General features: G+C 47.6%; 1 protein-coding gene across 4 annotated transcripts in view; it reads right to left on the minus strand.

The window, feature by feature from the left end:
* Positions 1-12,301, minus strand: part of INPP5K (inositol polyphosphate-5-phosphatase K) — a 36,218-nt gene that overhangs the window by 11,203 nt on the left and 12,714 nt on the right. For all 4 annotated transcript variants that reach the window (XM_007520410.3, XM_060204114.1, XM_060204117.1 and 1 more), the window contains 4 exons: positions 7,948-8,064; positions 7,433-7,608; positions 5,424-5,535; positions 4,189-4,298 (listed from right to left, as the gene is read on the minus strand). In XM_007520410.3, the coding sequence (XP_007520472.1) occupies positions 4,189-4,298; positions 5,424-5,535; positions 7,433-7,608; positions 7,948-8,064 (515 nt within the window). The remainder of the gene's footprint in view (positions 1-4,188; positions 4,299-5,423; positions 5,536-7,432; positions 7,609-7,947; positions 8,065-12,301) is intronic.

Below are 12,301 nucleotides of genomic sequence, written 5' to 3' on the forward strand. Positions count from 1 at the left end.
TGCTTCGCGCCATATGGGCTTAGCCCGCTGTGCTACTGCCCGATGCCTTTTTTTTCTTTAAGAGACAGAGAGAGGGGAAGTGAAAGAGACCACAACACCAAAGCTTCCTTCAATGCCGTGGGGGGCCAGCCTAGAACCTGGGTCACACACATGGCAAATTAGCACACTGCCTGAGCTATTTCACTGGCCCACACACCAGACTATCATGCCTAGACTCAGAAGTCCCAGCCTCAATTCCTGGCACCACCATATGACCATATCTACTCTGTCTCTCATTCAAATAGACAGATAAGGGGAAAATAAATAAACAAGTCCTAAAAACAACAAACACGTTTCCCTTCAACTTCCTGTAGAGTTTCTAGGTCTCACTGAACTCTGGACACAAGTCTGGTCTTAATATCTTCTGCTCAGTCCCTAGCAGGGAGGTTGGCTGGGCTCAGGAAGATTGTAACAAAACCCTGTTGCAATCCCTGACTTTGACAGGACTTCCCCGCCTTCAGCTCTTTCACTCTCCACTTAATGATCTAGTTTCTCATTACATCTTGGCTCAGGGAAGCTGCCATGGATAGGCAAAGCTCCATGGATAGGCATGCCCTCCACACAGCTCACTTCACACAGGTAACTTGCACAGCTGGGTCGGGCTCCACTCAGTGATACTGCAGACTGACTGGAATGCCTGCCTGCATCTGCCAGCTGCTGCCTTGACAATCGTTACAATTGACGTCTCCTGGCTTCAGTTGCCTGTTCCCTTACCATCTTCTTCAACCAAACCAGGAATTCTGGAACCTGCAATAGGCTAGCTCCGCGGACTTGATGACAGTTATTCGGGTCTTTAATTTGCTGTTGGTGGTAGGCACCTCTCAAGATGGCTGCTCCTTTAGTATATTTTCTCCTCTGTTCTCTCAGGCTCCTAATCCAAGCATTTGCCAGGCCCTATGCTCATCCCAGGAATGGTCATAAATCAGATCTACTATGTGCTCTGGAATTCATAGCACAGCAAGAAAGGCATGCCATGTCTTGAAAGCATGGCATATGCGAGGTGTGGAGGTAGTGAAAGGGAGGAGTATCAAGGAAGACTTCCTAGTAGAGATGTCAGGACTTTCAGCCTAATTAGACATTCATTCTCATGTGAGGCTCAGATCCAGCCCACTACAGGACCTCCCAGGAGCCTCTGGCCCCTAGCCCCAGTCAGGTATTCCAGCTGCGTCCCCTTAAAACCTCCCCTGCTCCTATCCAGATATTCCACCATTACCTGGGCTGCTAGCAAGGGGAGGCTCATGGAGTTCACACAGACTCAAGTTCAAATTCTTGTTCATTTACTCTGTTACAGACTTGCTTAGATATTCTGAGGCTTGGTTTGAAAAGTGTCTACCTACTCAGGATGTGATGTACGTAGGTAGAGTCCTCTCCACAATGCCTGGTGCACAAAAAATGCTCAATGTCAACCTCAGTGTGAATTACATCTCTTACATGGAAAAACAAACAAACAAAAAACCACTGATCAACTCCTTAACAAACTCTTGCTGTATAGATCTAGTCTTCCTTTTTACTGCCACTGTAAGACAGGATATGAACTGAGTGTCTTGTGGGTTAGAGGAGAGCATTTAGGGACTCAGGTCTGAGTGGCAGTGCCAGGTCTGTCATGACCAGCTGAGCCACCCAAGGGAATCCTTTTTTATTTTTTTAATTTATTCCCTTTTGTTGCCCTTGTTTTATTGTTGTAGTTATTATTGTTATTGATGTTGCTATTGGATAGGACAGAGAGAAATTGAGAGGAAGACAGAGAGGGGGAGAGAAAGACAGACACCTGCAGACCTGCTTCATCACCTGTGAAGCAACTTCCCTGCAGGTGGGGAGCCAGGGGCTCAAACCGGGATTCTTACGCCGGTCCTTGCGCTTTGTGCCACGTGAGCTTAACCCACTGTGCTACTGCCCAACACCCCCAAGGTAATCCTTTTTTTTTTTTAAAGTTGAATACACATTCTTTTCTTTTCTTAAGTATTTTACTTATTTTATTTTTGAGAGAGATGCAAGGAAAGACACAGAGAGAAACACCAGAGCACTGCTCAGCTCTGGCTTATAGTGGTGCGGGGGATTGAACCTGGGACTTTGGAGCCTCAGACATGAGAGTCTCTTTGCATAACCATTATGCTGTCTAGTCCCACCCCCAAGGTAATCTTTTAATACCTCTGAGTCAGTCTACCCACTATTATTCCCTCCAATTCCAGCCTAGATAAGACATTTCTAATGATCGCTAGACTCTTGGTGGTCTTCCTAGCAAATCTGGGAGCAGAGACACCTGGTCACATGGCCTATCAATAGCTCTCTTCCTGCTGGAAAGTGAGGTTTTAAAGTCAACTGGTAGAGGGTCCTGACCCCCCAGCCCCCCAGAATGTCTCACTGAGGCCTTCAGTTTCCATGATGACTCTCATTTCTAGTGAGGGGCTGTGAAAACTGGCAGTCTCCCTGAAGCTGGCGACCTGGGCCAGCTGGCTAGCTGAGTCTGCCCTCTTACCTCCTTGCTGGCCTGCTCTGTTGCCCAGGTCCTATTTCCAGTTGTTCACGGCTTCTTGTGTGCAGTGCCCTGCCCATGACCCAACTCTGTCTTGCTCCATACTCCTGAGATGACTCACCCTCTCCTCCTTCCTTGTCAAGAACACTGTGGCTCTATCATCCCACTTCAAGCTCCAGGATGGCAAATCTGCCTCTTACTGTGCCCTGGCGTTGGGAAGATCTATTTACCCCCTAAGTCCCAGAGGCCCGGACTACCCTAGAGATATTTCCTACCCCTTTTAAGTCCTGTTAGGAGAAATAAAGGAAGGGGATGTGTTAAGTGAAAAAGAAAAAAGAAAAAAAAAAAATAACCAAAACCCTTAACATGTTAGGGGCTCTTTTTCCTCAGAGAGGCAATGGTGTTTGCCTTAAATTAAGCCAGGAACCCACTGTCTATAGCTGCTCTAGGCCCTCTGCCTACGCCACAGCCTTGAGCAATTATCTGGCTCCTTTGCAGCTTCTTAGAAAAGTTTTCAGGCGAGGGTAGATAGCATAATGGTTACACAAAGAGACTCTCATGCCTGAGACTCCAAAGTAAAGGTTCAATACTTGCACCACCATAAGTCAGAGCTGAGCAGTGCTCTGGTAAAAAAGAAAAAAAAAAAAAGGAGGAGGAGGAGGGAGACGAGTGGTGGCGCAGCGGGTTAAGCGCAGGTGGTGCAGAGCGCAAGGACCGGTATAAGGATCCCAGTTCGAGCCCCCGGCTGCCCACCTTCAGGGGAGTTGCTTCACTAATAGTGAAGCAGGTCTGCAGGTGTCTGTCTTTTTCTCTCCATCTCTGTCTTTCCATCCTCTCTCCATTTCTCTCTGTCCTATCCAACAACGATGACATCAATAACAATAATAATAACTACAACAATAAAACAACAAGGGCAACAAAAGGGAAAATAAATTTTAAAAATATTAAAAAAATTTTTTTCAGTAAAACTACCACCTAAAGAAATAAATATAAAATGACAACAGCTGGCATCACAGTTCTACTGGCTTCCAGCCATTGGACTAAACATTTGTCAATCTCAACCTTGTACTATGGGAACTATTATCACCCCATTTATGAATAATAAAATAAAGGCTTAACCCCTCATCTGAGATTATTCAGCTGATATGGGGCAGAGCTGTGCTTCTAACTCTTAGAGGCACTCTCTCATATTGCTCTCCACGCAATTTTCCATTGACTACTCGTGTCTCATCTCCCTAAATAGTATGTGGCCCACTTATAGGCTAGGGCAGGAGTACTTAACACCATAAGTAAGTGAGCCAAGCTTTCTGTCTGCCTCTGGAGAGGTCCAGAAGACTGGGAAGTTGGGCAGGGGTTTCTAAGTCCTGAAACAGCTGCCTTACTATTCTCTCCTCTGGCTCTGCCTGCTCCACCCTCACCCCATCGCCCATACTCAGCAGCATGGACCCGTTCAGCTCTGAAGACAATCTGGGACAGCTCTGACAGTCAGCACCTTAAGGAGGAGGTGAAGGCACCAGTCCTGAGAGGTGATAGATGAATCTATTCCTGCTTTCCCAACACTTCTATTTTGAGGCAGCCCCCACTGCAAAAAGCCAGCAGTCTGTCTTCCTCCAACCCCCATTTCCTTATCCTCCCAGGCCAATGCTCTGATTCTCTTCTGGGGGAGCCCTCCTTACCTGGTGTCATAGTTGTTGGAATTCTTATCAAACTTGTAAGTAGGCGGGAAGAGCAGGGGGCCTTCCTGGAACTCCCGGAGCAGTGGGTCAAATCTCTTGGCAATGCGGAGCTGTCGAGAGAGAAAGGCATAGTCTGGGGCCAGAGGCCCAGTACTACACTCCATCTGAAGGGTTGGCATATGCCATCACAAACGGGGCAAGAAGTCAAACCATGCCATTTCTCATCCTAAGTGCCTCAGGCTGAGAAGGCACCCCATCCCACTGCTGCCCCCAGGGAGCAGCTGAATCCTATTGAAAACATTACTCCACAGTCCCAGGGGAAGTAACAGCCTGTCATTTCCCAGTTCTGGAACTACAGAGGCCAGGCTTTAAATTCCATCTCTCAGGGAGTTGGGTGGTAGCGCAGTGGGTTAAGCGCATGTGGCGCCAAGCGCAAGGACCTGCATAAGGAACCTGGTTTGAGCCCCCGGCTCCTCACCCGCAGGAGGTCACTTCGCAAGCAGTGAAGCAGGTCTGCAGGTGTTTTTGTCTTTCTCTCCCCCTCCCTGTCTTCTCCATCTCTCTCCATTTCTCTCTGTCCTATCTAACAACAATGACATCTATAACAACAACAATAACTACAACAACAATAAAAAACAAGGACAACAAAAGGGAAAATAAATAAATAAATATTAAAAAAAAATAAATAAAATAAATTCCATCTCTCCAGGGCCACAAATGTCAGAGGGGCGGCTGAGGTCGTGAAGAAGCCCGTGGGAATGCTGTTTCATCCTCCAGCAGGCTGACAAGAAGCCTGAGGATGGGAAAAACAACAGCCATGTAAGAAGGTTGATGCATGGTGCAAGGCCGTGGCAGGCCAAGACCCTTGTCATTTTCACACCCAATAACCACACTCTAACTCCTGCCGGGGAAGAAGACCAGGTCCTGACAGGACTGGCTACTCCTTTCCCACGTGGCATGGCTGTTAGCTGGGAACACCATGGGCAGTGCCAGAAGGAACACCATGGATGGTGGAGCAGTGCTGTGCTCTTCTCTCACCTTCTAAAATCAAAGAGCAAAAAGTTGGGAGGCCAAGTTCAAGCCCCTATGTTACTTAGAACAAAGCAGTATCAGACTCTTCCCTGCCCAGGAATGAGCATTTAAGAGTCTGGAATGTGAGGCTGCTCCGCACATTTCACGCTGCACCTTCAACCACCAGTTCAGATAACCCACCACACCATTCCCTCTTGTGGTACCTGATCCTTCTCCCACAGGTCACCGTAGCACTGCTTTTTTATGGCTTCCTGAACAAAGTGCAACCCAAAGTCCTCGATCCGAAAGTTCATGTCTCCAAACCAGAGAATGAGGCTTCAGGAAAGAAGGAAGGCGGCCTGAGGGTTAGTGATGCCATGAGAAAGGGGGGAGCTCAGGCAGCTCAGGCCTCCTCACTCCTCCAAGGGCTGCTGGGAAGCAAAGCTCAAGGAGGCAGAGGAAGAAGCCAGGTGTGGGGATCAGGTGAAGACAAGGGCATGGACCCAACAGGACTGCTTCGATGCCTTCAACCCCTCTCACTCACAGAGACCAGTCAGAGGGGCAGCTGGCAAATAGGACGCAGGATCTAGTCCCCTCCTCTCCCTCAAGTGGCCACCAGGCAAGACTGAGAACCAGCTTCTTGGTGAGTTTAGAAAATAAGTTTTTGGGGGCCAGGTGGTGGTGCATTTGGTTGAGTGCACATGTTACAATGCACAAGGACACAGGTTCAAGTCCCCGGTCCCCACCTACAGGGGGAGAGCTTCACGAGTGGTGAAGTAGTGCCGCATGTGTCTCTCTATCCAACTGTTCCCTCTCGATTTCTGGCTGTCTCTAGTCAATAAATAAATAAAGATAATAACAGTAGAAAAAAGAAATTTTTTTTTTTTTTTTTGCCGCTAGGGAGGTTGCTTAATAGTAGAGCCTTACCCTGCAAGCATGACGCCCTGTGTTGGATCCTGATGCCGCCTGTGGCAGCATGCTGTGCTGGTCTATTAAAAAGGACAGTTGGGGGTCGGGCTGTAGCACAGTGGGCTAAATGCATGGTGTGAACTGGTGTGGACCGGTGTAAGGATCCCAGTTCAAGCCCCCGGCTCCCCACCTGCAGGATGAAGCAGGTCTGCAGGTGTCTTTCTCTCCCCCTCTCTGTTCTTCCCCTCCTCTCTCCATTTCTCTCTGTCCTATCCAGCAACAATGGCATCAATAACAACAACAATAATAACCACAACGATAAAAACAATAAGGGCAACGAGAAGGAAAATAATATATATATATATATGGAGAGTGGGGCAGGGTGGTGGCACAGCTGGCTGAGTACTCAGCATGTTACCATGCACGAGAGACCAGGCTGAAGCCCTCAGGCTCCTGTCTCCACCTGTGGTGGGAGGTAAGCTCTGTGAATGGTGAAGTAGTGCTATAGGTATCTCTCTGTGTCTCTTTCTTTTCTATGGGCGGGGGGGGGGGTGAGGGCAGGGGGAAACTGGCCTGGGAGGCAACTAAATAGTAAGATGCTGGACAACCAATGTGACGTCCTGAAATTAGCTCTGAGGCGTCACACAGGCCAGAGTGATGCTCTCTTTTTCTCTTGTTCCTCCTCCTCTTTCTTTCTCACTAATATCATCTTTTAAAAAATAAAGGAGCCAGGTGGTGGTGTGCCTGGTTGAATACATATGTTATAGTGTGCAAGGACCCAGGTTCAATCCTCTGGGCCCTACCCGCAGCAGGAGAAGTTTCACAAGCAGTGAAACGGCGCTGCCAAGTGTTTTTCTCTCTCCCTCTCTCCTTTCTCTCTCAATTTGTCTCTATCCAAAATAAATAAATAAATAAATGAATAATGTTAAAAATATATATATATAGGGCTGGAGAGGTAGAATGATGGTTATGCAAAAGACTTTTGTGCCTGAGGCTTCAAGGTCCCTGCTCAATTCTCAGCACCACCCTAAGCCAGAGCTGAGCAGTGTTCTGGTTTCTCCATGTGTATTTCTCTCTCTTTTTTGAAATTATCTTTATTTAATGGATACAGACAACCAGAAATTGAGAAGGAAGGGGATGACAGGGAGAGAGACAGACACCTGCAGCCCTGCTCCACCACTTGCAGGCAAAGGGAAGAGGCGGGGAGAGGCTGGGAGACACAGCACAGGTTGGCCCTCACTGCGGAGCAGGGACCTGGACGAGGACACCAGTTAGTCCAGGCTGGTGCCGGGGGAGGGCAGGGGATTCCCAGCTGCATGCTCACTCATGGTCTAGGATGTTGGGGATATCAAGTTTCTCCAAGTTCTGCATCTCCAGGATCCGGTCAAAGTGCTCCAGCCGCTGGTCATTGTTGCCCATGTGGGGGGGCAGGTGGCAGTTGATGATGCTGACATAGTAGCCGTAGAGCTTCATGCAGATGTTGACGCCCCCTTTGTTCCCCTGTAGGACAGGGAGGAAGAAGGGTGGAAAGGAAACACCTCTCTTTTCCCATCCTAGGCCTGAGGGGAGGTGATGGTCTCACCTCCCGCAGGAGCTCCCAGGGCCACACACTAGCTTCCCAGAAAAACCTTTCTATCCCCAGCACCCTGCTCACGCAGTCTGGGGTCTCAAGGGTGCTAAGCCTCCTGTGATCTGGGGGAGCAGTAATGCACAGTGCTGGCCAGGACAGTGCCAAGATAGGTTTCACCTTTTTCATTTGGCCAGCTGGACAAGTCCAGCCCTTCTCAGATCAGTGATGGAAGGCCTCCCAGCTACTTCACACAGCAACTCAGTTCTTACCCAGTACCCGAAGAGGCCGGTGGGGGTGGTATTAGTAGAGAGGATCTGGATAAAGGGCAAATGCTGATGTTTGGCGAAGACCAGGAGGAGCAGCCCCTGCATGCGGACATAGGAGACCTGCAGGATAAGGGGGCAATGGTCATTATGTTGCTGCCCTGGCCAAGTGCATCCCTTTTAGGCCCTGTGCTAGGAACTCTAGAGGGCCCTTAGCACCACTGCCATGTCCCAGGGTTTACCGCACTTCAGTCTGACTCCCTTAGCTGCCCAAGGAGGGGGGTGGTGAAGGGGTGAGAGGACAAAGCTGTCAGGGTATCCTGCCATCAAGATGGCACTGAACTGACCCTTCTGTCCTAGCCCCATGCATGCCTCTTACTAATGCCCTCCTGAGATCCTGTGCCGTCTCCTCCTAAGGACACTGTTGGGCTGCCAGTCCCATCAGGCAGGGTCTCAAAGGGGGACATGGATTTACAGGTTAGTGGCTAAGGACACTGGCTTTGAAATTAATTATTGGATTCAAATCTTGGCTTGGGTTCTTAATATTTGATATTGGGCAAATCTTTCAGCCTGTTTCCTCACTGACAAGGCAGGAAGCTATCTTACAGATGCAGGAAGGGTTAACTGGAAGATAATATTGTTTTGGATTAAGAATTATTTATTTATTTTCCTTTTTGTTGCCCTTGTTTTTCATTGTTGTTATAGTTATTACTGTTGTTGTTACTGATATCATTGTTGGATAGGACAGATAGAGGTGAAGAGAGGAGGGAAAGACAGAGAGGGGGAGAGAAAGACAGACACCTGCAGACCTGCTTCCCCGCCTGTGAATTGACTCCCCTGCAGGTGAGGAGCTGAAGGCTCGAACCAGGATCCTCACACCGGTCCTTGTGCTTTGTACCACGTGCGCTTAACTCATTGTGCTATAGCCCAACTCTCAAGAATTATTAAAAAAAAATTTTATTAGAGAGTCGGGCAGTATTGCAGCAGCTTAAACGCACATGGCGCAAAGCACAAGGACCTGTGGAAGGATCCCGGTTCGAGCCCCTGGCTCCCCACCTGCAGGGGAGTCACTTCACAGGCGGTCTGCAGGTGTCTTTTTCTCCTCCTCTCTGTCTTCCCCTCCTTCCCTCCTTTCTCCACCTCTCCGTCCTACCCAACAATGACAACAACAATAATAATTACAACAATAAAGTAACAAGGGCAGCAAATGGGAAAAAAAATAAATTTAAAAAAATTATTAAAAATTTATTAATAAGAGGAGAATGAACAAGAGAGAGGGAGAGAGAGAGAGAACACACTAGAACATATCTCTGGAATGTGTAAGCCTAAGGCTCAAACCTGAGACCTCATACTTGCAAATATAAAGCTCTAGCCCCTATGCCACTTCCTGGGCCATGGGTGTAAGGATTTTTTAAAAATATTTTATTTATTTTTATTATTGGATAGAGATAGAAATTGAGAGGGGAGGGAGAGAGACAGACACCTGCAGACCCTGTTTCACCACTTGTGAAGCTTTTCCCCTGCAGGTGGGGATCAGGGGCTTGAACTTAGGTCCTTATGCACTGTAATGTGTGCACTTAACCAGGTGTGCCACGGCATGGCCCCAATGTAAGAATATATATATATATATTTTTTGCCTCCAGGTTATTGCTGGGGCTCAGTGCCTGCACTATGAATCCACTGCTCCTGGAGGCCATTTTTTCCCCTTGTTATTATTGCTGTTGTTGACATTGTTGTTGGCTAGGACAGAGAGAAATCAAGAGAGGAGGGGAAGACAAAGGGGGGAGAGAAAGACAGACACCTGCAGACCTGCTTCACCACTTGTGAAGCAGCCCCCCTACAGTTGGGGAGCCAGGGGCTCGAACTGGGATTCTTACTCCGGTCCTTGTGTTTCGCACCATGCGCTTAACCCACTGCACTACAGCCCGCTGTCCCCCACCTCTGCCTCAGTGTAAGGATTCTTAAGGGCTGGGAGGTGGCTCATTGGTAGAGTTCATGCCTTGTATGTATAAAGCCCTGGGTTTGGCCCCTGACACTGCATAAAACCAAAACCAGTGACTGGGGAAACACCTCAATTGGTAGAGCATCAAACTTGCATGCCTAAAGTTCCTGGTTTGATCCCCAATGTCACATGTATCAGAGGGGTGCTCCGGCTTGTCTCTCTGTCTCGTGCGATTCTTTATCTTTCAGATGGAATAAAATAAATATTAACAAGTCAGTGTAGGTAAGAGACATTAAAGAGTCTTCTGAGGTGCTGGGAATATTCCATATCCTTAATTTGACTTGTGGTAATATAGGTGTATATACACAAATAAAAACCCATCAAATTAGTGGTCTAGGGAGTGGGATAGTGGCTAGCGTACTGGACTTCAAAGCATGAGGTTCCAAGTTCAGGGATTCGACAGCATAACGGTTATGCAAAGAAACACTCATGCCTGAGGCTCTGAAGTCTCAGGTTCAATCCCCCGCACCACTATAAGACAGAACTGAGTAGTACTTTGGTAAAAACAAACAAAAAGTTCAGGCGTCAGGTGGTGGTGGTGCACCTGGTTGAGCGCACATGTTACAATGCAGAAGGACCTAGGTTTGAGCCCCTGGTTCCCACCTGCAGGGGAAAAGCTTAGCGAGTGGTAAAGCAGTGCTACAGGTGTTTCTCTGTCTCTTCTCCTCTATCATCCCCTTGCCCCTCAGTTTCTGGCTGTTTCTGTCCAATAAATAAATAAAGATAAAAAAAAGACAAGTTCAGTCCCCTACATCCTATGTACCAGAATGATGCTCTGGCTCTTTCTCCTTCTTATTCTCACAGTAAAAAATATTTCTTTTTTGTGGGTCTAGGTGGTGGCACATCTAGTTGAGCACACGTTACAGTAGCACAAGGACCCAAGTTCAAGCCCCTGGTCCTCACCTGCAGGGGGAAAGTTTCATGAGTGGTGAAGCAGGGCTGCAGGTGCCTCTTTCTCTCTCCTTCTCTATTTTCCTCTCCCTCTTGATTTCTGGCTGTCTCTATCCAATAAAAACAAATAGAGGAACCCCGGCTTCCCACCTGTAGGGGAGTCGCTTCACAGGCGGTGAAGCAGGTCTGCAGGTGTCTGTCCTTCTCTCCTCCTCTCTGTCTTCCCCTCCTCTCTCCATTTCTCTCTGTCCTATCCAACAACGACAACAACAATAATAACTACAACAATAAAACAACAAGGGCAACAAAAGGGAATAAATAAATTAAATAAATATTTTTTAAAAATAGAGATAATAAAAAAAAAACTTTGTCATGGTCCGAGAGGTGGTGCAGTGAATAAAGCAGTGGACTCTCAAGCATGAGGTTCTGAGTTAAATCCTCACTAGCACATGTACCAGAGTGATGTCTGGTTCTTTCTCTCTCTCCCTCTCTTCCTATCTTTCTCATGAATAAATAAAATCATATATATATAAATTTAAAAATCTTTTTCATTCACTTTTTTTATATTTATTTTCCCTTTTGTTGCCCTTGTTTTTATTGTTGTAGTTATTATTGTTGTTGTTACTGATGTCATCATTGTTAGATAGGACAGAGAGAAATGGAGAGAGGAAGGGAAGACAAAGATCACCTGTGATGTGACTCCCCTGCAGGTGGAGAGCCAGGGGTTTGAACTGGGATCTTTATGCTGGTCCTTGCGCTTCGCGTCAAGCGTGCTTAAACTGCTGTGCTACTGCCTGACCCCCTCATTCACTTTTTAAAAAATATTTATTTATTCCCTTTCACTGCCCTTTTTTTATTGTTGTAGTTGTTGGATAGGACAGAGAGAAATGGAGAGAGGAGGGGGAGACAGAGAGGGGGAGAGAAAGACACCTGCAGATCTGCTTCACCGCCTGTGAAGCGACTCCCCTGAAGGTGGGGAGCCAGGGGCTCCAACCAGGATCCTTATGCCGGTCCTTGCGCTTTGCACCATGTGCACTTAACCCGCCTAGCTACCGCCTGACTCCCCCTCATTCACTTAAAAAAAACATTTTTAATTTATTTATTGTTGGATAGAGACAGAAATTGAGAGGGGTGGGGAAGATGGAGATGGAGAAAGACAGAGAGACACTTGCAGCCTTGCTTCACCACTTACAAAGCTTTTTCCCTGCAGGTGGGGACTAGGTGTTGGAACCTGCATCCTTGCGCACTGTAAGCGCTTAGCCAGGTGCGCCACCACCTGGTCCCTCATTCATTCACTTTTTTAATGAGAGCACTGCTTAGCTCTTTCTCATGGTGTTGCCAAGGATTGGATTAGAGACTACTGTGTCTCTAACTGGATTTGAGACTCAGGCATAAAAGTCTGTTGCATAAATTACTATTCTGCGGAGTCGGGCGGTAGCACAGCAGGTTATGCAAAGTGCAAGGACA

Source organism: Erinaceus europaeus, chromosome 12 (genome assembly GCF_950295315.1).
Source record: "Erinaceus europaeus chromosome 12, mEriEur2.1, whole genome shotgun sequence".
In the NCBI taxonomy this organism is placed as follows: Eukaryota; Metazoa; Chordata; class Mammalia; order Eulipotyphla; family Erinaceidae; genus Erinaceus; species Erinaceus europaeus.